Source organism: Salvelinus fontinalis, unplaced genomic scaffold (assembly GCF_029448725.1).
Source record: "Salvelinus fontinalis isolate EN_2023a unplaced genomic scaffold, ASM2944872v1 scaffold_0344, whole genome shotgun sequence".
Taxonomy (NCBI): Eukaryota; Metazoa; Chordata; class Actinopteri; order Salmoniformes; family Salmonidae; genus Salvelinus; species Salvelinus fontinalis.
This window is the reverse complement of record NW_026600553.1, coordinates 43,260-69,947: the sequence shown is the minus strand read 5'-3', so window position 1 is coordinate 69,947 and position 26,688 is coordinate 43,260. Positions and strand designations below refer to the sequence as shown.

The 26,688-nt window shown below is 39.9% G+C and overlaps 2 protein-coding genes and 1 long non-coding RNA gene across 3 annotated transcripts; all 3 read right to left on the bottom strand.

Moving 5' to 3' along the window:
* Nucleotides 1-6,621: 6,621 nt before the first annotated feature.
* On the bottom strand, nucleotides 6,622-8,237 carry LOC129845717 (uncharacterized). The gene is made up of 2 exons (XR_008758070.1): nucleotides 7,843-8,237; nucleotides 6,622-7,427 (listed from the first exon to the last, which is right to left on the bottom strand). It is a non-coding gene; the product is annotated as an uncharacterized LOC129845717 (long non-coding RNA).
* Nucleotides 8,238-12,287: 4,050 nt separating this feature from the next.
* LOC129845714 (equistatin-like) lies at nucleotides 12,288-14,150 on the bottom strand. Its single transcript, XM_055913601.1, has 5 exons — nucleotides 14,102-14,150; nucleotides 13,527-13,590; nucleotides 12,698-12,829; nucleotides 12,489-12,587; nucleotides 12,288-12,409 (listed from the first exon to the last, which is right to left on the bottom strand). The coding sequence occupies exons 2-4, from the start codon at nucleotides 13,576-13,578 to the stop codon at nucleotides 12,505-12,507; spliced, it is 267 nt and encodes an 88-aa protein (XP_055769576.1). The 5' UTR covers nucleotides 13,579-13,590; nucleotides 14,102-14,150; the 3' UTR covers nucleotides 12,288-12,409; nucleotides 12,489-12,504.
* A 9,314-nt stretch (nucleotides 14,151-23,464) lies between these two features.
* LOC129845719 (equistatin-like) lies at nucleotides 23,465-25,265 on the bottom strand. Its single transcript, XM_055913603.1, has 5 exons — nucleotides 25,232-25,265; nucleotides 24,654-24,717; nucleotides 23,843-23,974; nucleotides 23,652-23,740; nucleotides 23,465-23,572 (listed from the first exon to the last, which is right to left on the bottom strand). The coding sequence occupies exons 2-5, from the start codon at nucleotides 24,703-24,705 to the stop codon at nucleotides 23,531-23,533; spliced, it is 315 nt and encodes a 104-aa protein (XP_055769578.1). The 5' UTR covers nucleotides 24,706-24,717; nucleotides 25,232-25,265; the 3' UTR covers nucleotides 23,465-23,530.
* Between the last annotated feature and the right edge of the window lie 1,423 nt (nucleotides 25,266-26,688).

The window sequence follows — 26,688 nt, the reverse complement described above, 5'->3', positions numbered from 1 at the left end:
CCAAGTCTGACATGTCAGAATATAACGGTGCATGTGAAGTGTCTGGGGAAAGAAATGAACAATGGACAGGGATGAGGTAATGGCATATCATCATAGTCATTTTAAAGTCCTGTCTTGATAGTAGTCATTCTAAATTGTTTGATTGGTAAGAATCTGGAAACCATGCATCTAAAGTCTGTAGTTTATAGCATTACTCTCAAGCACAACTGACCTTAGACGACATTTGACTGTCGACCGGGACACATGTCGAATATCTGCTGTCTGAGACACACTGAAAGCAGAGGACATCAGAAACCTCAGTTGCTCTTGAGTGATGGCATAACAAGGTGCACCTCTAGCTCCTCTCCAAGTCCGAGGAGCCCCCTAACTGGAACTGGCTGTGACAATAATACACTTTGTTTAGGCTACTTAATGTATTGTGACACAGCACACCACCCTCATTCCAAAAACACTTCAATTATAGTAACTGTCACAAATTGTGGCCAAGTAATGTTTTTATAATATTGGAGCAGGAGAACGAAGAGTGAAAACATTTGTAAAAAATTAAAAAACAACATTAAACCCAACCACACCCAACATTTATCAGCATCCCCTTAGCCCACTCAAGGCTCCTCTGTATGGTTTCCATTTTGCAAGACGGCGGCTAAGGCTAGGTAGCATTGAAATTATAGCTAGCCAGCCTGCCTGCCTGAAGTTTTAGACCTTCAGTTGTTGTTTTAACTAAAAATACAAAAACATGTTTGACGTTAGTACTCCTCGATAACAAGTGACTTTTATGTAACTAGCAGGGCTGTATAAATATTACAAGACGGCGCCGTTCACTGTGGCTATGGCCGGGGTGTGCGGCTAAGGAACGTTATCAAGCGAACTAGTAACTAATTTAGCAATCCAGCCATTTAAATACCAGCATACATTACAACAAAATGTATATATTCTACATATACTAGCTAAATATAAAATACTCCCTTGGCCTAATCAGACAATATTAGCCACACATAGGCCTAAGTTACTTGCACTGCTGTCTCAGTGTCTGAGCCTCCAACATAGCTGCATAGCCATAAACAGATCCGTCCTCTGTGTTAGCTAGCAGATCAACTTTATGATTAAGTAATTATAGTATTTAAAAATAATCAACCTTGTTAACGTGGACTGAAGGGCATTAAGTCGAGTGGAGCCTTTTTAGGGTCTGTTTTCAGCAGATATGGAAGTTCCTTCTCGCCATCTTCAATTGTGGTGTCATTGCATCAAACTGACTGTACACCGATTTAATGAAAGGAGGAACTAGGGAAATTGTCTGGTAAAATTTGCATATTAAAGAACGCTTTAAGTTAGAGTGTGTAGGTGTGTATTTAGCAGCTGTATGTGTTAATTTGACGTGTACAGGACCGCTTGCAGCCGTTTATTTAGCACATGTGCACACGCTTATTTGGCACGTGTAGGCGTTAACCTGTTTGGAATGAAGGGGCAGTATTGAGTAGCCAGATAAAAGGTGCCCATTTCAAACGGCCTCGTACTCAATTCTTGCTAGTACAATATGCATATTTTTATTACTATTGGATAGAAAACACTCTCTAGTTTCTAAAACCGTTTGAATTATATCTGTGAGTAAAACAGAACTCATTTGGCACAAACTTCCTGACCAGGAAGTGGAAAGTCTGAAATCGAGGCTCTGTTCTACTTCCTGCCTATAAATTGGCATGATACGTATTAGTATACATGCACTTCATACACCTTCCCCTGGATGTCAAGAGGCGGTGAGAGAAGAAATTGAGTGTTTATCTTGGTCTGAAGTGGAATACAAGCTCTTTGTATGACGTGTCACCCATTTCCTGTTTTCTGGAGAGGGCAAGGAGGCACCTGGATTTGCCTTATGAAAAACTTTTGTTATAGGTGACTAATATCTCCGGCTTTGATTTTATTTGATACATGTGACCATATCATCGTAAAGTATGTTTTTTCAATATAGTTTAATCAGAATATTGAAATTTTTTCGGGAGTGTTCCGTTCTCTTCCGTTTGTTGACATGGAGAGATTCGTGCCACTTGGCTAGTGTGCTTGCTAAATCGAGAGGGAAAGAGGCCGTTCTAAATCCAAACAACGATTGGACTTGACAAAGGACCCCTTGTCTAACATTCTGATGAAAGATCAGCAAAAGTAGGAAACATTTTATGATGCTATTTCATATATCTGTCGTACATGTGAACTAGTCGTCGGCGTCCAGCTTTTGGGTACTCTTTTGGGTACTCTTTCTATACCGAAGCTGGATGTCGTAATGAAGTTCTTTTTAGAATTCTAACACGCCGATTTCATTAAGAACTAATGGATCTACATTTCCTATGCAACATGTATTTTTTAGGTATGTTTATGAATAGCTATTTGGTCAGAATATGTGTCAGAAAAAGTGTCAGAAAAATATCCGGACGTTGTGGGAAAAAGTAGCTACGATAGCACAATGTATGACCACTGATTTCAGCTCTAAATATGCAAATTTTCGAACAAAACATAAGTGTATGTCATCTGATGAAGAATATCAAGGTTAGTCAAAAATTATATATATATTTTACTGGTTTGTTACGATCGCTAACTTTTACTGCTGGGAAATGGCTTGTGTTTCTGGCTATTGTGGTAAGCTAATATAACGCTATATTGTGTTTTCGCTGTAAAACACTTAATAAATCGGAAATATTGGCTGGAATCACAAGATGCCTGTCTTTCATTTGCTGTACACTGTATTTTTCAAAAATGTTTTATGATGAGTATTTAGGTATTTGGCGTTGGTGTCTGTAATTACTCTGTCTGCTTTCGGTGCAATTTCTGATTGTAGCTGCAATGTAAACTATGATTTATTCCTGAAATATGCACATTTTTCGAACAAAACATAGATTTATTGAATAACATGTTATATTACTGTCATCTGATGAAGTTGTTTATTGGTTAGTTTGGTTGGCTCTTGGTTAGGTTGGCTTTGTGCATGCTACCTGTGCTGTGAAAAATGTCTGTCCTTTTTTGTATTTGGTGGTGAGCTAACATAAATATACGTGCTGTTTTCGCTGTAAAACATTTTAAAAATCGGACATGTTGGCTGGATTCACAAGATGTGTACCTTTCATATGCTGCATTGGACTTGTTAATGTGTGAAAGTTAAATATTTAAAAAAATATATATTTTGAATTTCGCGCCCTGCACTTGAGCTGGCTGTTGTCATATTGTGGGCGGCCTCGGGCTGCAGCCATAAGACGTTAACAGGGAAAGACCATAGTAACACTGCAAAAAGACTAGAAATCATGGTGAATAACAATCTAACACAGGATGCAGTCAAAAAAGCAATAGCCTTCAATTCCTACTTTATTTACTCTGTCAGGGTACTGTCACTACTGTAATGGTCCAGGTTACAAAGTGGCTCAGTGACTCGTGTTTGCATCTCAATGTGAAAAAAACTGTTTGCATGTTCTTCACAAAGAGGGCAACAGATGCTACTGAGCCAGATGTCTGTGTCAGGGAAGAAGCTCCAGGTGATATCTGATTTTAAGTACCTTGGCATCATGCTTGATTCCAAACTCTCTTTTAAAAAGCATGTGAAAAAGGTAATTCAAATTCAACCTAGCTAATTTCCAATTTATACGAAATTGTTTGACTACAGAGGTAGCAAAACTGTACTTCAAATCTATGATACTCCCTCACTTAACTTCTTGTCAATATGGGGGCGCTGTTTCCACTTTGGAAAAAATCGTGCCCAAATTAAACTGCCTCGTACTCTATTCTAGATCGTACAATATGCATATTATTATTACTATTGGATAGAAAACACACTCAAGTTTCTAAAACCGTTTGAATTATATCTGTGAGTAAAACACAACTACTTTTGCAGCAAACTTCCTGAAAGGAAGTGAAAAATCTGAAATCTAGGCTCTGTTCCAGGGCCTTCCTATTCAATTCCCTGAAATCTATGGATATACATACACTTCATACGGATGTCAACAGGCAGTGGGAGGTGGAATGGGGTGTCTGGCTTGATCTGAGGTCGAATAAGAGCTTTTGGAGTGACAGGTCTGGAAATTTCATTGTCTTCGAAGGCGCGAGAAGGAACCCCAGATTGCCTTCTGAAAAGCGTTCGGTATACACGGCTAATATCTCCGGCTCTGATTTTATTTGATACATGTGATAATATCATCGTAAAGTATGTTTTTTCAATCGAGTTTTATCAGATTATTCAACGTTTATTGGGAGTTTTGGAGTTTTCCGTTCTCTGCGTTAGGTGATGATGGGCATCTTCGCGCCACTTGGCTAGCTAAGGTTGCTAATTCGACAGGAGAAAAGGACATTCTAAAACCAAACAACGATTTATTCTGGACAAAGGACTCCTTGTACAAGATTCTGATGGAAGCTCAGCAAAAAGTAAGAACAATTTATGAAGTTATTTCATATTTTTGTGTGAAATATTTAGTCCTATTCTCTGCCCTTATAGCGGGCGCTGTCTCGTAATAACGTACTAAACGTATGTCGTACTAAAGTTATTTAAAAAAAATCTAACACAGCGGTTGCATTAAGAACCAGTGTATCTTTCATTTGCTGTACAACATGTATTTTTTAGTAAAGTTTATGATGAGTTCTTTGATTAGATGACTGTCCAAAATATCTCCGGAGAATTTTGTGCATTTTGGCTACGTATTCACAATGTAAAACCAAGATTTGTACCTCTAAATATTTACATTTTCGAACAAAACATGTGTATTGTGTAACATGATGTCATAAGACTGTCATCTGATGAAGTTGGTCAAGATTAGTGATTCATTTTACATCTTTTACTGGTTTTTGCGAATGCTATCTTTGCGGTGAATGAATGCGGTTGTGTGTTTGGCTATTGTGGTAAGCTAATATAATGCTTTATTGTGTTTTCGCTGTAAAACACTTAAGAAATCGGAAATATTGTCTGGAATCACAAGATGCCTGTCTTTCATTTGCTGTACACTATGTATTTTGCATAAATGTTTTATGATGAGTATTTAGGTATTTCACGTTGCTCTCTGTAATTATTCTGGCTGTTTTGGTGATATTTTTGATGGTAGCTGCAATGTAAAACTATGATTTATACCTCAAATATGCACATTTTCGAACAAAACATAGATTTATTGTATAACATGTTATAAGACTGTCATCTGATGAAGTTGTTTCTCGGTTAGTGACTAATTATATCTCTATTTGGTCGGTTTTGTGATAGCTACCTATGCGGTTGAAAAATTGTGAAAATATGTGGTTGAGTCTTTTGCTATTGTGGTTGGCTAATAGAAATACATAGAGTTTTCGGTGTAAAACATTTAAAAAATCTGAAATGATGGCTGGATTCACAAGATGTTTATTTTTCATTTGCTGTATTGGACTTGTGATTTCTTGAAATTATATTATATCCCTGTGGCGTTAGGCTAGGCTATGCTAGTCAGCTTTTTTGATGGGGGGGGGATCACGGATCCGGGAGAGAGAAGCGGTAGAGGTTAACCTTTCACGAGCCTCTACCCCGGGTCCGGGAGCACCCCCCCCCCCCCCCCCCACACTGATTAGCATCGCTAGCATAGAGTCACAATTAAATAGTAGCATCTAAATATCATTAAATCACAAGTCCAAGACACCTAATGAAAGATACAGATCCTGTGAATAAAGCCACCATTTCAGATTTTTAACCCTTTCACACGTACCATCACACAGGGTGTGATCGTTCTACAGTGGTCCCTGAAGCGTACGATCACACCCTGTGTGATTAGAACACCCATTTAGAACGCTCGTTTAGAACGGCCAGTTTCGAATGACGCAACAATCAGCGTTTGAGTTGGCCACACTTTTTTCAGAAATTATTTACACAAACAGTCCTTACAAAGTTATGTCCAGAATGTGAGCAGTTTATTTTTTGGATTCAATGTTCAGACATTCACAGAAGTATATACAGTATAGCATAACACAATCATCCTAACCGGGAAAATGTAGGCTACAATAGTCCTAGCGCTAACTGAGGAAAGATTGACCCAACACAAGCAGTTATATTTTCTAACTCTAGGCTGACATAAACTACAATATGAATTAGCTAATAGCAATTACTATGTATAATTAATCACATCACGGGTGTTCTCACCATTGATCGAAATAATTAGGTAAAACTTTATAGAAATCGAAAGTAATCCGATGATTAGTTTCAGCGCGCAGCCATGCAATTTTCCTCACAGAAACCGAAGAGAAGACGAGATGAGTTTGGTCTGTTTATAGTATTGTAATGAAACAGCAGGGTCGTTACAGTATGCATGTTGAAGGGGTGTGTCATCTACCATCGTTCACATCCCACCATTCATTTCCGGAAGTACTCAAAGAATTTATGAACTCTTACTCACCTCATTTTGTTATAACATCTTTGGTCAAACAGACGATTACGTGAACCCAGAATGCATTGTATGTCAACAAACATGGCTACACAGCTGGAATTAGCTTAGATCATCATAATCAGTATAACCTTCAAAAAAGTATTTTACACACATATGTGCCCATTACAATCTGTGCAAGAATCGGAATGCATGATTTGTCACCTAGATTTGAAAACGTGAATAAAACGGTAAATACACAAATAATTGCCACACGAAACATTTTCTGATAGTGATTTATTGATACAAGTGGCGCGTGCCGGCAGTCAACCACGTACCCTCTCACTGTAAACCATTCAGTGTTGTTGTTTATGTATGTAGCTAGTGAGCTAAGCTGAAGCATTAGCAATCTTTCAAAAGGAGACAACAAACAAATGTGGAAATTATGGAGATTTTTTTAAAATTCTGACAATGAGTCAGAGTATGAAAGTCAGGAATCAGATTCTGACTGAGTGAGGAGCTGCCCCCCAACCTTGTAGCCACTGAGAACCCTGAATCTGAATTTCCCTTGTCCACTGACGAAGTCCCAGGTCCCTTTGAAGATGCTGGTGGTGATGGTGGCAGACTGACAGTGGATGAAGTACAGTTCTGTGGTAGCTGGAAGGCTGCCAGCCATTTCATCCCTCCTGGCCCTGCTGATTGTGTTGATGAGTCCCAGTCTGGAGTGCAACGCCCCTTGCCATTTCCAACTGAGGCAGAGTGCTTCAAGTTGTTTCTGACAGAGGAGCTGGTGGGAGACATAGTAGAGACCAATCACTATGCCTTGGAGCTACAGGAGAAGAGAGAGCCAGGAGTGGGGGACAACCACAATTTGTGAAATGTACACATTCCTGGTGACAGTAAAGACTGCTTTCTAATTCTGCTGCTATGACTGCATTTCATCAACGCTACTACCATCCTAAATGACCCGTTATACAAAATAAGAAATGTTAACAGCTGGCAGTAAAGTGGCATGACAAACGAGACGTCCAAGTCCTCTCCACTGTCCATACAGCAACCATGTTGGCCACAGGGAAGGTGGACCACCTGACGGGAGAGAGAAACAAACCAGACAGAGAAACATCAAACCAGACTGCGTGCTTGACTATTACCTCAAAATGGGGGCAGTGGATAAGGCTGACATGATAAACAGCTTTGTGGAATGTACTCAGAAAACGACCAAGTGGTATAAGATATTTCTCCAGGGTAGCGTCAAAATACAACATGCCAATATTTCTGACGCATTTAGCATTGTTTTACAGAACTAATAGAATAATGTAACTAGCTACATAAGCACGATTGAATATAACACCATAAAAGGTGAGTAACATGAGTAACGTTACCTAGCGTGTCCGCGGTTATAAGGAATATACACAAATATATTATGCTCCATACACAGTGAGCTACGGTAGAAACGGTATAACACGACACAGAAACTATTATAACGTAATTAGGCACTTACTTTGATAGAAACGCAGTCTTGATTTGAAGATGGGTCTCTGTAGTGACGCTACTAGCGCTGAGACGCTGTGCCACTTGGGAGTCATAAGGCCAGGGTAGCTTCGAAATACAACACATGCTAATACTTCCCTGACGAAATTAGCATTGTTTTGCAGAGCTAATAGGAGAATGTAGCTAGATACCTAAGCATTGAGTATAACACCATAAATGTTATGAAATGAGTAACGTTACATCGCCTGTCCGCGGTTATAAGGAATGTACATAAAAACATGACGTTACAGTAGAAACGACATAACACGACATGCAGAAACTATTATAACGTATTAAGGCACTTTGATAGAAACGCACACATTACCAAAGGTATTATTGGTAACGAAAACAACTTTGATTTCGATGCAGGTGGAAAATATGAACACGTGTATGCAGGACGGCAGATGAGTAAATGTCCTGCACAAACAATTGAGAAGTGTTTGGGGAATTTTGTCCGGGTCAGAAATGTCCCAAAAATTAATTGGTCCGCAAAAGTAAAAATGACTACTTTTATGTGAATGAATAAGGCGAAACACACATCATTTCAAACTGTTATTAGAAAATAAAAAACTTGTTAGAAAATAATTTTAAATTGACAAATAAAACAGGCTGCGTGCTTTGGTTTGAGGGCAGCGCAGGTTAAATGTACTGTTACATAACAATCACATTCTGGAATGGAGAGAACGTTCTAACATCACGTGCATAAAAAAAACTCACGCTGGGGCGACCGTTAGAAATATTTGGAACTCACGCATGAAAGGGTTAATAAATCTGAAATATTGTTTGGATTCACCAGATGTTGGGCTTTCAATATCTGTACGCTGTGTATTTTTTCTGAAATGTTTTAAGACAAGTAATTAGTTATATGAAGTTGGTCTCTGTAATTGTTCTGGCTGCATCAGCACTATATCAGATTGCAGCTGCAATGTAGAACTGTGATTTATACCTGAAAAATGCACATTTAAAAAAAAAAAACTATGCTATACCATAAATATGTTATCAGACTGTCATCTTATGAATTTGTTTGTTGGTTAGTGGCTATATATATTTTCATTTAGTCGAATTAGTGATAGCTACTGACGCAGGAAAAAACTGTTGGAGTAAAAAAATGGTGTCTTTTGCTAACGTGTTTAGCTAATAGATTTACATATTGTGTCTTCCCTGTAAAACATTTTAAAAATCTGAAATGGTGGCTTTATTCACAAGATCTGTGTCTTTCATTGGGTGTCTTGGTCTTGTGATTTAATGATATTTAGATGCTACTATTTAACCTGTCTAGGATCAGCGTGGCGCTAGCGGCACCCCCCCCCCCCCCCCACTGAAAAACCAGTGCCGCGAAATTCAAAAAAAATATTTTTTAAAAATATTTAACTTTCACACATTAAAGTCCAATACAGCTAATGAAAGACACAGATCTTGTGAATCCAGTCAACATTTCCGATTTTTAAAATGTTTTACAGGGAAGACACAATATGTAAAGATGTACATCTATTACCTAAAAACACATTAGCATAATCCACCATCTTTTATTTGTCCACCAACACCAGTAGCCATCACCAATTCGGCTAAACTAAGATATTTATAGCCCCTAACCAACAAAAAAACTCATTAGATGACAGTCTGATAACATATTTATGGTATGGGATAGGTTTTGTTAGAAAAAAGTGCATATTTCAGGTATATGGCATAGTTTACAATTGCACCCACCATCACAAATGGACTAGAATAATTACAATGAGCAACGTGTTTACCTAACTACTAATCATCAAACATTTCGTAAAAATACACAGCATACACGAATCGAAAGACACAGATCCTGTGAATACAGACAATATTTCAGATTTTCTAAGTGTCTTACAGCGAAAACACAATAAATCGTTATATTAGCATAGCACATAGCACATAGCAGCCCAGCATTGATTCTAGCCAAAGTGGGCGATAACGTCAACATCGCCAAAAATATATTAATTTTTTCACTAACCTTCTCAGAATTCTTCAGATGACACTCCTGTAACATCATATTACACAATCCATATAGAGTTTGATCGAAAATGTTTATATTTAGCCACCAAAATCATGGTTAGACAATGTGAAATGTAACTCAGCTGGTCAGAATTTGTCCTTGCGCCACTTAGACAGTGATCTACTCTTATACATAAATACTCATAAACGTGACTAAAAAATATAGGGTGGACAGGGATTGATAGACAATTTAATTCTTAATACAATTGCGTTATTACATTTTTTAATTTATCCTTACTTTTCAATACAGTTTGCGCCAAGCGAAGCTACGTCAAAAAACATGGCGTCCTAAGCCACTAAAATGTTTCGACAGAAACACGATTTATCATAATAAAAATGTCCTACCTTGAGCTGTTCTTCCATCAGTATCTTGGGCAAAGGATCCTTTCTTGGGAGAAATCGTCTTTTGGTGGAAAGCTGTCCTCTTGCCATGTGGAAAAGTCAACTGCGTTCGGGATGAACTGAAAAGCGTGCCCAACTTTTCACATCGTTGCAAAAATAAATGTCCCAAAATCGCACTAAACGGATATAAATTGCTATAAAACGCTTTAAATTAACTACCTTATGATGTTTTTAACTCCTATAACGAGTGAAAAGATGACCGGAGAAATATAACAGGCTAAACTAACGCTTGGAACAGGTGCGCGCCGGTGTCCACTTTGCTCATGACGCAGCTCCCAAAGAATGACTAGCTTCAGGGTTTTTTCATTTGTAGGGCCTGTGAACGTGCTATCGACCCCGTTGGAATCGTCATCACGTAAAGGCATCCAGGGGAAGACGTAAGAAGTGTCCGTATAGTCATAGCAACGACAGTGCCCTTTTAACTGACTCCAGAACAGTGGCCAACATTTCTCAAATCTGACTCCATGTCAAGGAAATTGCTGTAGAATGGGCTCTGTTCCACTTAGAGACAAAATTTCAACTCCTATAGAAACTATAGACTGTTTTCTATCCAATGATAATAATATGCATATTGTACGATCAAGGATTTTGTGGGAAGCCGTTTAAAAAATTAGCCACATTAGCATAAGTAGTCTAAACAGCGCCCCCATCCCCAACAGGTTAATTGTGACGCTATGCTAGCGATGCTAATCAGTGTGGGGGGGGGGGGGTGGGGGGTGCTCCCGAATCCGGGTTAGGTACTCGGTAGAGGTTAATGTGCACTGTCCCTGTAAAAATATGATAAACGTACACCAACGTCACGCACCAGAGAGCATCCTGTCGGGCTGTATCACAGCCTGGTACGGCAACTGCACCGCCCTCAACCGCAAGGCTATCCACAGGGTGATGCGGTCTGCACAACGCATCACCGGGGGCAAACTACCTATCCTCCATGACACCTACAGCACCCGATGTCACAGGAAGGCCAAAAAGAGCAAGGACATCAACCACCCGAGCCACTGCCTGTTCACACAGTTACCATCCAGAAGGCAAGGTCAGTATAGGTGCATCAAAGCTTGGACCGAGAGACTGAAAAACAGCTATTGCAAGGCCATCAACTGCTCAACAGCAATCACTAACTCAGAGGCTGCTGCCTACATTGAGACACAAACACTGGCCACTTTAAACAATGTCACACTAAACAATGCCTCTGTTTACATTACTTTTATCACGTGTATTTTACACCTTGTCCATATACTTATATGTACATATTCACACCTTTAGATGTGTATTAGGTAGTTGGGGAATTGATAGATAGTACTACACTGTCGGAACTAGCATTGCTACACACTAAAATTAGCATGTGTCAAATAAATGTTGAGTTAATTGAAATGCATTCCAGGTGACCACCTCACGAATCAGGCTGAGAGAATGCTAGGAGTGTACAAAGCTGTAAAGGCAAAGGGTGGCTACTTTGAAGAATCTCAATATAGTTTGATTTGTTTAAGAAATGATTCCATAATTGACTATTCCACAATGTAGGAAATATTATAACTGAAAATCCTGGAACAAGTAGGTGTGTTAAAACTTGCCTGGTACTGTTGATATAGTATTTTTAGCCTGTAGAAGCTGATGGGATCCTCCTTTATTTAATAGAAGCCATCAGGCTGTTCTCAACCAATTGCATAGCTTATAGAAATGTTGGCCAACATGAACTCATGAAGTGATTTAGATTTTCAAATTACATTTGCAATGATGTCAGAGTGATTAGAGGGACAATAAAGTGCTGAGTACCAGACAGTTAACAAGTGTGGTAGACTACTAATGACCATCACCAGCATCAGAGCTTGGAGAAGCCCAATTACTCCATGGTCACGTGGTATTTCATTGCCTTATTGTCCCGTAACCGCCAATGTAGTGGTAATACAGTCACCATAACAGTCCTACTTCCTCTATTTCCCAGAAATGGATTGGTTCAGATATCCTGAACAATTTATCACACCAACAATAAAGTAAGTAATTCAACCATTTAATCTGTTTATATGGGATGTGAATCAGTTCCTGTAGTACAGTAAAGACAACTGTCAATCATTTCAACATCTTCTTTCCAGCATCTTCATTCCAACGCCTTTCACCTACAATTACAGACATAACATTAACATCCAGAATCAGCTGCAAAGTAGTAACATTTAGTGAATGAGTATGTATATACACCTTGGTGGAACAGTTGCTAGCAGTTGATTGGAGCAGTGCCTGGTGGAGTCTCAGTACCCTGGATCTTCTGTCCGGTACTGGTCACACACCAACAGTAACCTACCAGAAATAGACATGTTCCATAAACAATAGACATATTACACTAACACATTGAAGTGTCACATTCAACTGAATTGGAGAATTTAGTGTGTATGTGCGTCCGTGTTCACCTGCAGAGCCCCAACATTGCTTAGGGGTGTATTGTCCTGCGGTGTCACACGTTGGGATGTAGGCTCCAATTGGGCCATGTGTCGCGGCATCTCTAGCACGCTCACATGGGGTCTTGGGTCGTATCGTAGCATCTGGACACAGGTAACAAACATTGTAATGTGGACAAAATGTATGGACATAATATACATTGCTGGACATGCATCCCAGAATCTTGGTTTGCGTCCCATTTGGGACCCTACTCCCCCTAGTCAGAAGTAGTTTATACGGATTAGGGTTCCACTTCAGAAGTAACCTACGTACTAACTAGCTAAATACTGAAATTGTGCTACTTTTTTAAAAGCCCTATGCAGGCAAAATTCCATTTCTGTCTTTTGTATAACAGCTGATGAAACAAAGACTGAAAGTGGGGGTAAATTGTATCAGTGTTATTTCCTGATAGTTGCTAGACAATCCAATCATACATCCAGTTGAATGTATGAAACAGTTCATATCAGAATACCTCAGGCCAGCATCTAGACACCAATATACATCTCTGGAACTCGAGGAGTGGCAGGTAGACTAGCAGTTAGAGAGTTGGGCCAGTAACTGAAAGGTTGCTAGTTTTTATCCCTGAGATGACAAGTTGAAATATCTGTCTGTACCCTTAAAAACAAAACCTTAAATTCTCCTGTGTCACAGTTGATAATGGCTGCCCTCTCAGAGGGTGTCCAAGGGACAACGGGTTATGAAAAGAAACCTTAATACCTACGTGTGTGAATAGGACAGAGCAACACCCACTAATGTTTTATTAAAATGTTGGTGAGTAAGTGTGAGGTATGTCACTCTTACCTCCCAGAGCAAAAGCTGTGCTGACAAGCAGAATGATGGTCAATATCGCCATTGTGATAGTCTCCTGAGAGAGAAAGAGAGCATTTTAAATCTGGAATGGCTGTTGGTACTAGAGGAGAGGTTATGGAAACCCTGTGTTAAGTACCAAACTTAAACAACGGCTGAGGCAGCATTTCCTACACCCAGTCCAGAGGACCCCAAGAACCGAGTACGGGCAACACGGCACTACTAAGCTATTGCCAAAACTCCGGTATCATCTCTTCATCCACATACGATAGATAAGCCTGGCACACAGGAATATGGATCCTTTCCAAATGGCTCCTCATTCCGTTTGTAGTGAACCACCTTTGACAAAGGCCCACAGTGCACTACATAGGGAATTATCCTAGATCTAGTCAGAGACTACCAATTTACTGCAAAGGTAACTGTTAGTCTATGCTCTTAATTTCAGGGGGGGGGGGTGTCACTCCACAAAATGGGGACCTATATAGTGCATTACATTTGACCGGGGACACATAAGATTAAGGTGCCATTTAAAGGGGCAGCTAGTCTGTTAAATAATGTCACAATCTCACCTTCTGCACTCTTCCACGAGATTCACTGGTTGTCTCTCTGTTGTCTGTGAGTTATGGTCTACTTCTTCCACCTCTCCTTTTAAAGGACCTGTCACAGGTGTGACTATTTGCCTCATTAACCCAATGAGAGTTCCGATGTCGGCCATTATCCAGTGGTGTAAAGAACTAAAGTAAAACTATGTGAAAGTACTACTCAAGTCATTTTTGGGGGTATCTTTACTTTACTATTAATATATTCGACATCTTTCACTTCACTACATTCCTAAAGAAAATAATGTACCTTTTACTCCATACATTTTCCCTGACACCCAAAAGTACTCGTTAGATTTTGAATGATTATCAGGACAGAAAAATTGTCTGATTCACACACTTATCAAGAGAACATCCCTGGTCATCCCTACTGCCTTTGATCTGGCACACTCACTAAACACAAATGCTTCATTTGTAAATTTTGTCTGAGTGTTGGAGTGTGACACTGGCTATCCGTAATCAAATAAAAAAACACGAAAATGGTACCATCTGATCTGGTTTGCTTAATATAATGAATTTGAAATGATTTCTACTTTTGCTACTTAAGTATATTTTATCAATTACATTTAATTTTGATACTTCAGTATATTTAAAACCGAATACATTTAGACTACTCAAGTAATATTTTACTAGGTGACTTTCACTTTTACTTGAGTCATTTTCTATGAAGGTATCTTCATAGGCAGTGAAGAGAGTAGTAGAGGAAGATGGGTCCAGTTTCGAGGGATCCTGAGAGGCTCCCTGTGAGTATGCCGAGGCCAATAGAGAGTGATAGGAATAACACGTGTTTCAGTAAGGTTGGTTTCTTAGCATTCATAGTCATGGTTATCAACTGTACCGCAGAAATGGAACATAAATCAAAGAAAATAGATGTTGTGGCGGTAGCTGCAGAGAACTCCTTGGGTTATGAGATTTTACTGCAAAAGAGTGACAAGGTGTGATGAATGATAGTGTCCTGTTTTCCCAGGCTGCCGGCCTGCTTTAGGACAAAGCCCAATCAGTAGTACTCAGCTCACGTGCTAGGACACAGCCCACGCAGTACTAGTCAGCCTACGCAGTAGTTCTCAGTCCACCCAATAGGACTCAGCCAACCCCATAGTATGATTATGCATTTAATGCTTTTGTTATAAAATTCTATTTTTGGGGTGAAAATGATCTTCCCCAAACGTGAAACTCATGCGCTGCATGTGCATGCCAGTTAACCTCTTTACAATGAGTGTACAGCCTATTTGGCCACTTTAGTTGTAATACAAATGTAGCCAGGTGGTTAAATGGCATAGTTGTATTCATTTATATCCACTAGATGGCACTGTCCCTTTAAGAGATTCATAAATAAGGTGTGCAAGCAGTTATGGGATTGTACATGCACAGCGTGTAAGAGTAAGCAATTACACTGGAATCCATCATCCATCATGGGTCCAACGTTACTTTGGATTGACATGGGGATGTTAGCTTCTTGCTAGCTGAATACCAGTGCTCCCAGAGACACGTTGTGGAGTTAATCATTACATTATTTAAAGCTGCTGTATGGGTGAGAATCTACTGTTCCATGTGGGGTTAGGGTATCACGTGGACAGTGTGTTTAAAGCAGAGCCACTTCTCAGATTGTTTTTATGCACTTTAACAACAGATGTATTTCATTTGATTGTGATTTATACTGAATATGACATCATGGTGACTTCCTCTTGTGGTGATTTCCCTTCTACATGATCCTATTTTATATATAAGCTTCGACAGTACAAACAACCCCAAATAATGTTTTGTCCTGTGCTGGGTTGACTTTTGCCAGGCTACACAAACCTTATCAAAACATATAGGCCTATTGGCTAGGCTACATGAGGTGTGGCACTATGATTTGAAAATGTTGCAAAAAAAGTTATGCATTGCTTCTTGCCTTACACTGGGCATCATTCACAAGTGATGGGCTAATATTGTCACCCATCAGACTATTCTTGATTTAATCTTGTCTTTACATGTACTAAATAATATTTGTGACATTTGTTTTGATTTAGAAAGGACAATTATCTTGCACCTGACTCGAATCGGGCAGGGGAAAAATACATTTAATCTATGCACTTAAATAGCGAATGGAGGATTATTTTCCCTTGTTTCATTTTCATGCCAGCCAGGTAGGCTATACTCCTGTTGGAAATATAAGCAATGTTCTTAATATTAGGAAAGTTGATAAATACAGCACGAGTCAAAAGTTTGGACAAACCTACTCATTCAAGGGTTTTTCTTCATTTTGACTATTTTCTACATTGTAGAATAATAGTGAAGACAAACTATGAAATATCACATATGGAATCAAGTAGTAAACAAAAGTGTTTAACAAATCAAAATATATGTTATATTTCAAAATATATGTTATATTTGAGATACTTCAAGGTTGCCTTGATGACAGCTTTGCACACACTTGGCATTGTCTCAACCAGCTCCACCTGGAATGCTTTTCCAACAGTCTTGAAGGAGTTCCCACATATGCTGAGCACTTGTTGGTTGCTTTTCTTAACTCTGTGGTCCAACTCACTGAGACTGCACTCGTGGAGGTGGTAAATGACCTTTTAATGGTGTCAGACCATGGTTCTTCCTCTGTCCTCGTGTTCCTATGTAACAGTTTAACTTTAGTCCGTCCCCTCGCCCCGGGTGCGAACCAGGAACCCTCTGCACACATTAACAACAGTCACCCACGAAGCATCGTTACCCATCGCTCCACAAAAGCCGCGGCCCTTGCAGAGCAAGGGGAACCACTACTTCAAGGTCTCAATGCGAGTGACGTCAACGATTGAAACGCTATTAGCGCGCACCACCGCTAACTAGCTAGCCATTTCACATCGGTTACACCTACACCTTTGTGCTGCTTTGATACCATAGATCACCACATTCTTTTGGAGAGATTGGAAACCCAAATTGATCTACACGGACAAGTTCTGTCCTGGTTTAGATCTAATCTGTCGGAAAGATATCGGTTCGTCTCTGTGGATGGTTTGCCCTCTGACAAATCAACTGTATATTTCGGTGTTCCTCAAGTTTCCGTTTTAGGACCTCTATTGTTTTCACTTTATATATATAATATATTACCTCTTGGTGATGTCATTCGGAAACATAATGTTAACTTTCACTGCTTGGCGGACGATACACATTTGTACATTTAGATGAAACATGGTGAAGCCCCAAAATTGCCCTCCCTGGAAACCTATGTTTCAGACATAAGGAACTGGATGGCAGCAAATGTTTTACTTTCAAACAGACAAAACAGAGATGCTAGTTCTAGGTCCCTAGAAACAAAGAGATCTTCTGTTGGATCTGACAATGAATCATGATGGTTGTAGTGTGGTCTCAAATAAAACTGGAAAGGACCTCGGCGTTACTCTGGACCATGATCTTTCTATTGATGAACATATCAAGAGTGTTTCAAGGACAGCTTTTTCCATCTCCGTAATTTTGCAAAAATCAGAAACTTTCTGTCCAAAAATGATGCAGAAAAATGTGTCCATGCTTTTGTCACTTCTAGATTAGAGTACTGCAATGCTCTACTTTCCGGCTACCAGGATAAAGCACTAAATAAAGCGAGACCGCACTGAAATTAATGGCGAAATATGCGTTTTACATTTTTCAACAGAACAACGAACAATTATTCGAACAATTATTATCCGAAAATCGCAATATACTGATATAAACTGATATAACTCGGTTTAAAATAACAACATTATGATGTCTTTAACCTGTTGGGGATGGGGGCGCTGTTTAGACTACTTATGCTAATGTGGCTAATTTTTTAAACGGCTTCCCACAAAATCCTTGATCGTACAATATGCATATTATTATTATTATTGGATAGAAAACAGTCTATAGTTTCTATAGGAGTTGAAATTTTGTCTCTAAGTGGAACAGAGCCCATTCTACAGCAATTTCCCTGACATGGAGTCAGATTTGAGAAATGTTGGCCACTGTTCTGAAGTCATTTAAAAGGGCACTGTCGTTGCTATGACTATACGGACACTTCTTACGTCTTCCCCTGGATGCCTTTACGTGATGACGATTCCAACGGGGTCGATTGCACGTTCACAGGCCCTACAAATGAAAAAACCCTGAAGCTAGTCATTCTTTGGGAGCTGCGTCATGAGCAAAGTGGACACCGGCGCGCACCTGTTCCAAGCGTTAGTTTAGCCTGTTATATTTCTCCGGTCATCTTTTCACTCGTTATAGGAGTTAAAAACATCATAAGGTAGTTAATTTAAAGCGTTTTATAGCAATTTATATCCGTTTAGTGCGATTTTGGGACATTTATTTTTGCAACGATGTGAAAAGTTGGGCACGCTTTTCAGTTCATCCCGAACGCAGTTGACTTTTCCACATGGCAAGAGGACAGCTTTCCACCAAAAGACGATTTCTCCCAAGAAAGGATCCTTTGCCCAAGATACTGATGGAAGAACAGCTCAAGGTAGGACATTTTTATTATGATAAATCGTGTTTCTGTCGAAACATTTTAGTGGCTTAGGACGCCATGTTTTTTGACGTAGCTTCGCTTGGCGCAAACTGTATTGAAAAGTAAGGATAAATTAAAAAATGTAATAACGCAATTGTATTAAGAATTAAATTGTCTATCAATCCCTGTCCACCCTATATTTTTTAGTCACGTTTATGAGTATTTATGTATAAGAGTAGATCACTGTCTAAGTGGCGCAAGGACAAATTCTGACCAGCTGAGTTACATTTCACATTGTCTAACCATGATTTTGGTGGCTAAATATAAACATTTTCGATCAAACTGTATATGCATGTTGTAATGTGATGTTACAGGAGTGTCATCGGAAGAATTCTGAGAAGGTTAGTGAAAAAATTAATATCTTTTGGCGATGTTGACTTTTATCGCTCACTTTGGCTAGAATCAATGCTGGGCTGCTAATTGCTATGTGCTAAGCTAATATAACGATTTATTGTGTTTTCGCTGTAAGACACTTAGAAAATCTGAAATATTGTCTGTATTCACAGGATCTGTGTCTTTCGATTCGTGTATGCTGTGTATTTTTACGAAATGTTTGATGATTAGTAGTTAGGTAAACACGTTGCTCATTGTAATTATTCTAGTCCATTTGTGATGGTGGGTGCAATTGTAAACTATGCCATATACCTGAAATATGCACTTTTTTCTAACAAAACCTATCCCATACCATAAATATGTTATCAGACTGTCATCTAATGAGTTTTTTTGTTGGTTAGGGGCTATAAATATCTTAGTTTAGCCGAATTGGTGATGGCTACTGGTGTTGGTGGACAAATAAAAGATGGTGGATTATGCTAATGTGTTTTTAGGTAATAGATGTACATCTTTACATATTGTGTCTTCCCTGTAAAACATTTTAAAAATCGGAAATGTTGACTGGATTCATAAGATCTGTGTCTTTCATTAGCTGTATTGGACTTTAATGTGTGAAAGTTAAATATTTTAAAAAAATATTTTTTTTGAATTTCGCGGCACTGGTTTTTCAGTGGGGGGGGGGGGGGTGTGCCGCTAGCGCCACGCTGATCCTAGACAGGTTAACACCTATATCGAATAAAAACAGAGCCGGATATATCTAAGGGCTATAACGGGAGATTTCTAGAACGACATCCAGAGGTCCTTTTTGCGTCTTGGCGAAGAGAACAAAGGAAGGACCCCACGTTGCCAGCCCATTTATAAGCTCCCAGATCTGCCTAGCGACACCATTTCAATTCTCACTATTCGCTGACATCCAAGGGAAGGCGTATGCAGTGCATCTCAACCAATAGAAGACAGGCAAATTAATAAACCGACCTCAGAACAGCTTGCAGAATTCAGCATTCTCACATCCTCATAGGAAAATTGCTCCAACTCGAGTTCTGTTTTACTCACAGATATAATTCAAACGGTTTTAGAAACTAGAGAGTGTTTTCTATCCAATAGTAATAATAATATGCATATTGTACGAGCAAGAATTGAGTACGAGGCAGTTTAATTTGGGAACGAAATTATTACAAAGTGCAAACAGCACCCCCTATTGAGAAAAGGATAAACTTCAGTTCGTGCTAAACACGGCTGCTAGAATCTTGACTAGAACCACAAAAAGGCATCATATTACTCCAGTGCTATTCTCTCTACACTGGCTTCCTGTTAAGGCTTGGGCTGATTTCAATGTTTAACTGCTAACCTACAAAGCATTACATGGGCTTGTTCCTCTCTCTTTACGATTTGGTCCTGCCGTACATACCTACACGTACAATACGGTCACAAGACGCAGGCCTCCTTATTGTCCCTAGATTTACTAAGCAAACAACTGGAGGCAGGGCATTCTACAGAGAGAGCTCAAATAGAGCTCAATTTTTATGGAATGGTGTGCCTATCCATGTGACAGGCGCAGACTCGGTCTTGACCTTTAAGTCTTTATTGAAGACTCATCTTTTCACTAGGTCCAATGATTGGGTGTAGTCTGGCTGAGGGGTGTGAAGCTGACAGAAAGGCACTGGAGCGATGAACCACCCTTGCTGTCTCTGCCTGGCTGGTTCCCCTCTCTCCACTGGGATTCTCTGCCTCTAACCCTATTATGGGGGCTGAGTCACTGGCCTACTGTTGAACTTCCATGCCGTCCCTAGGAGGGGTGAATCACTTGAGTGGATTTAGTCTCTGTCGTAATCTTCCTGTCTGGGTTGGCGCCCCCCTCGGGTTCGGCCCGTGGTGGAGATATTCGTGGGCTATACTCAGCATTGTCTCAGGGTAGTAAGTTGGTGGTTGAAGATATCCCTCTAGTGGTTTGGGGGCTGTGCTTTGGCAAAATGGGTGTGGTTATATCCTGCCTGGTTGGCCCTGTCCGGGGGTATAGTCGGTACAACATGTATTTTTTAGTAAAGTTTATGAGTTATTTGATTAGATTAGGTGACTGTCCAATATATCTCCGGACAATTTTGTGCATTTTGGCTACGTATTCACAATGTAAAACCAAGATTTGTACCTCTAAATATGCACATTTTCAAACAAAACATATATGTATTGTGTAACATGATGTTATAAGACTGTCATCTGATGAAGTTGGTCAAGGTTAGTGATTAATTTTATATCTTTTGCTGGTTTTTGCGAATGCTATCTTTGCAGTGAATGAATGTGGTTGTGTGTTTGGCTATTGTGGTAAGCTAATATAATGCTATGTGTTTTTGGAAATATTGGCTGGATTCACAAGATGTTTATCTTTCATTTTCTGTATTGGACTTGTGATTTCAAGAAATTATATATGATATCCCTGTGGCGTTAGGCTAGGCTATGCTAGTCAGCTTTTTTGATGGGGTGGATCACGGATCCGGGAGAGAGAAGCGGTAGAGTTTAACTAACTGCTTGACTAGTTGGGCCCAAGCTTGCAGTACAACATTAAAACCTATGCAGTCTGTCTACAAACAGGCTCTCAAAGTGCTTGATAGGAAGAACAATAGCCATCACCACCGTTACATCCTCAGAAAGCATGAGCTCCTGAGTTGGGAAAATCTTGTGCAATACACCAAAGCATGTCTTGTATTCAAGATCCTAAATGGCCTGGCTCCCCCTCCACTCAGTATTTTTGTTAAACAGAAAACACAAACATATGGCAGCAGATCCACAAGGTCTGCCACGAGATGTGACTATAGCTCCTTTAATTATGGAAAAGCACCTTTAGTAAATCCGCTTTCTCTGTGAGAGCTTCCCATGTCTGGAATACACTGCCACCAGATATCACACTTTCACAAAATGCATGAAGACATGGCTAAAGGTCAATCAGATTCGTGAAGCAGGACCCCTAGCTGTGTATTGTCGCGTTCCATGTTGTCTGTAGCTTGTGAGGTGTGGAAACAATTTTTTGCTTTTATGAATTTTGTCTTGCTGCTTTTTTGTTCTGTTGCTGCTGTCTGAATGCTACATCTTGCTTATCCTATGTTGCTCTGTCTGTATGCTATGTCTTGCCCTATGTTGCTCTGCGTGTGCTCACTGCTCAATGATTTTCTATATTGTAATTGTTTTTAATAACCTGCCCAGGGACTGCGGTTGAAAATTAGCCAGCTGGCTAAAACCGTCACTTTTACTGAAACGTTGATTAATGTGCACTGTCCCTGTAAAAATATGATAAACGTACACCAACGTCACGCACCATCGAGAGCATCCTGTCGGGCTGTATCACAGCCTGGTACGGCAACTGCACCGCCCTCAACCGCAAGGCTATCCACAGGGTGATGCGGTCTGCACAACGCATCACCGGGGGCAAACTACCTATCCTCCATGACACCTACAGCACCCGATGTCACAGGAAGGCCAAAAAAATCAAGGACATCAACCACCCGAGCCACTGCCTGTTCACACAGCTACCATCCAGAAGGCAAGGTCAGTATAGGTGCATCAAAGCTTGGACCGAGAGACTGAAAAACAGCTTCTATTGCAAGGACATCAGACTGCTCAACAGCAATCACTAACTCAGAGGCTGCTGCCTACATTGAGACCCAAACACTGACCACTTTAAACAATGCCTCTGTTTACATTACTTTTATCACATGTATTTTACACCTTGTCTATGTTCTCGGCCATATACTTATGTACATATTCACACCTTTAGATATGTGTATTAGGTAGTTGGGGAATTGATAGATAATACTACACTGTCGGAACTAGTATTGCTACACACTAAAATTAGCATGTGTCAAAAAAATGTTGAGTTAATTGAAATGCATTCCAGGTGACCACCTCACGAATCTGGCTGAGAGAATGCTAGGAGTGTACAAAGCTGTAAAGGCAAAGGGTGGCTACTTTGAAGAATCTCAATATAGTTTGATTTGTTTAAGATATGATTCCATAATTGACTATTCCACAATGTAGAACATATTATAACTGAAAACCCTGGAACAAGTAGGTGTGTTAAAACTTGCCTGGTACTGTTGATATAGTATTTTTAGCCTGTAGAAGCTGATGGGATCCTCCTCTTTTTAATAGAAGCCATCAGGCTGTTCTCACCCAATTGCATAGCTTATAGAAATGTTGGCCAACATGAACCCATGAAGTGATTTAGATTTTCAAATTACATTTGCAATGATGTCAGAGTGACTAGAGGGACAATAGAGTGCTGAGTACCAGGCAGCTAACAAGTGTGGTAGACTACTAATGACCTTTACCAGCATCAGAGCTTGGAGAAGCCCAATTACTCCATGGTCACGTGGTATTTCATTGCCTTATTGTCCTGTAACCGCCAATGTAGTGGTAATACAGTCACCATAACAGTCCTACTTCCTCTATTTCCCAGAAATGGATTGGTTCAGATATCCTGAACAATTTATCACACCAACAATAAAGTAAGTACTTCAACCATTTAATCTGTTTATATGGGATGTGAATCAGTTCCTGTAGTACAGTAAAGACAACTGTCAATCATTTCAACGTCTTCTTTCCAACATCTTCATTCCAACGCCTTTCACCTACAATTACAGACATAACATCAACATCCAGAATCAGCTGCAAAGTAGTAACATTTAGTGAATGAGTATGCATATACACCTTGGTGGAACAGTTGATTGGAGCAGTGCCTGGTGGAGTCTCAGTACCCTGGATCTTCTGTCCGGTACTGGTCACACACCAACAGTAACCTACCAGAAATAGACATGTTCCATAAACAATAGACATATTACACTAACACATTGAAGTGTCACATTCAACTGAATTTAGTGTGTATGTGCGTCCGTGTTCACCTGCAGAGCCCCAACATTGCTTAGGGGTGTATTGTCCTGCGGCGTCACACGTTGGGATGTAGGCTCCAATTGGGCCATGTGTCGCGGCATCTCTAGCACGCTCACATGGGGTCTTGGGTCGTATCGTAGCATCTGGACACAGGTAACAAACATTGTAATGTGGACAAAATGTATGGACATAATACACATTGCTGGACATCCATTCTGGAATCTTGGGACCCTACTCCCCCTGGTCAGAAGTAGTTTATACGGATTAGGGTTCCACTTCAGAAGTAACCTACGTACTAACTAGCTAAATACTGAAATTGTGCTACTTTTTTAAAAGCCCTATGCAGGCAAAATTCCATTTCTGTCTTTTGTATAACAGCTGATGAAACAAAGACTGAAAGTGGGGGTAAATTGTATCAGTGTTATTTCCTGATAGTTGCTAGACAATCCAATCATACATCCAGTTGAATGATCAAACAGTTCATATCAGAATACCTCAGGCCAGCATCTAGACACCAATATACATCTCTGGAACTAGAGGAGTGGCAGGTAGACTAGCAGTTAAATAGTTGGGCCAGTAACTGAAAGGTTGCTAGTTTTTATCCCTGAGATGACAAGTTGAAATATCTGTCCGTGCCCTTGAGCAAAACAAAACCTTAAATTCTCCAGTGTCACAGTTGATAATGGCTGCCCTCAGAGGGTGTCCAAGGGACAACGGGTTATGAAAAGAAACATTAATTACTACGTGTGTGAATAGGACAGAGCAACACCCACTAATGTTTTATTAAAATGTTGGTGAGTAAGTGTGAGGTATGTCACTTACCTCCCAGAGCAAAAGCTGTGCTGACAAGCAGAATGATGGTCAATATCGCCATTGTGATAGTCTCCTGAGAGAGAAAGAGAGCATTTTAAATCTGGAATGGCTGTTGGTACTAGAGGAGAGGTTATGGAAACCCTGTGTTAAGTACAAAACTTAAACAACGGCTGAGGCAGCATTTCCTACACCCAGTCCAGAGGACCCCAAGAACCGAGTACGGGCAACACGGCACTACTAAGCTATTGCCAAAACTCCGGTATCATCTCTTCAACCACATACGATAGATAAACCTGGAACACAGGAATATGGATCCTTTCCAAATGGCTCCTCATTCCGTTTGTAGTGAACCACCTTTGACGAAGGCCCACAGAGCACTACATAGGGAATCATCCTAGATCTAGTCAGAGACTACCAATTTACTGCAAAGGTAACTGTTAGTCTATGCTCTTAATTTCAGGGGGGGGGGGGGGGGTCACTCCACAAAATGGGGACCTATATAGTGCACTACATTTGACCGGGGACACATAAGATTAAGGTGCCATTTAAAGGGGCAGCTAGTCTGTTAAATAATGTCACAATCTCACCTTCTGCACTCTTCCACGGGATTCACTGGTTGTCACTCTGTTGTCTGTGAGTTACGGTCTACTTCTTCCACCTCTCCTTTTAAAGGACCTGTCACAGGTGTGACTATTTGCCTCATTTACCCAATGAGAGTTCCGATGTCGGCCATTATCCAGTGGTGTAAAGAACTAAAGTTAAACTATGTGAAAGTACTACTCAAGTCATTTTTGGGGGTATCTTTACTTTACTATTAATATATTTGACATCTTTCACTTCACTACATTCCTAAAGAAAATAATGTACTTTTTACTCCATACATTTTCCCTGACACCCAAAAGTACTCGTTAGATTTTGAATGATTAGCAGGACAGAAAAATTGTCTGATTCACACACTTATCAAGAGAACATCCCTGGTCATCTATCTACTGCCTTTGATCTGGCACACTCACTAAACACAAATGCTTCATTTGTAAATTATGTCTGAGTGTTGGAGTGTGACACTGGCTATCCGTAATCAAATAAAAAAACACGAAAATGGTACCATCTGATCTGGTTTGCTTAATATAATGAATTTGAAATGATTTCTACTTTTGCTACTTAAGTATATTTTAACAATTACATTTAATTTTGATACTTCAGTATATTTAAAACTGAATACATTTAGACTACTCAAGTAATATTTTACTAGGTGACTTTCACTTTTACTTGAGTCATTTTCTCTGAAGGTATCTTCATAGGCAGTGAAGAGAGTAGTAGAGGAAGATGGGTCCAGTTTCGAGGGATCCTGAGAGGCTCCCTGTGAGTATGCCGAGGCCAATAGAGAGTGATAGGAATAACATGTGTTTCAGTAAGGTTGGTTTCTTAGAATTCATAGTCATGGTTATCAACTGTACCGCAGAAATGGAACATAAATCACAGAAAATAGATGTTGTGGTGGTAGCTGCAGAGAACTCCTTGGGTTATGAGATTTTACTGCAAAAGAGTGACAAGGTGTGATGAATGATAGTGTCCTGTTTTCCCAGGCTGCCGGCCTTCTTTAGGACAAAGCCCAAGCAGTAGTACTCAGCTCACGTGGTAGGACACAGCCCACGCAGTACTAGTCAGCCTACGCAGTAGTTCTCAGCTAACGCACTAGGACTCAGTCCACCCAATAGGACTCAGACAACCCCATAGTATGATTATGCATTTAATGCTTTTGTTATAAAATTATATTTTTGTGGTGAAAATGATCTTCCCCAAACGTGAAACTCATGCGCTGCATGTGCATGCCAGTTAACCTCTTTACAATGAGTGTACAGCCTATTTGGCCACTTTAGTTGTAATACAAATGTAGCCAGGTGGTTTAATGGCATAGTTGTATTCATTTATATCTACTAGATGGCACTGTCCAGATTCATAAATAAGGTGTGCAAGCAGTTATGGGATTGTACATGCGCAGCTTGTAAGAGTAAGCAATTACACTGGAGGGCTACTGAAATCA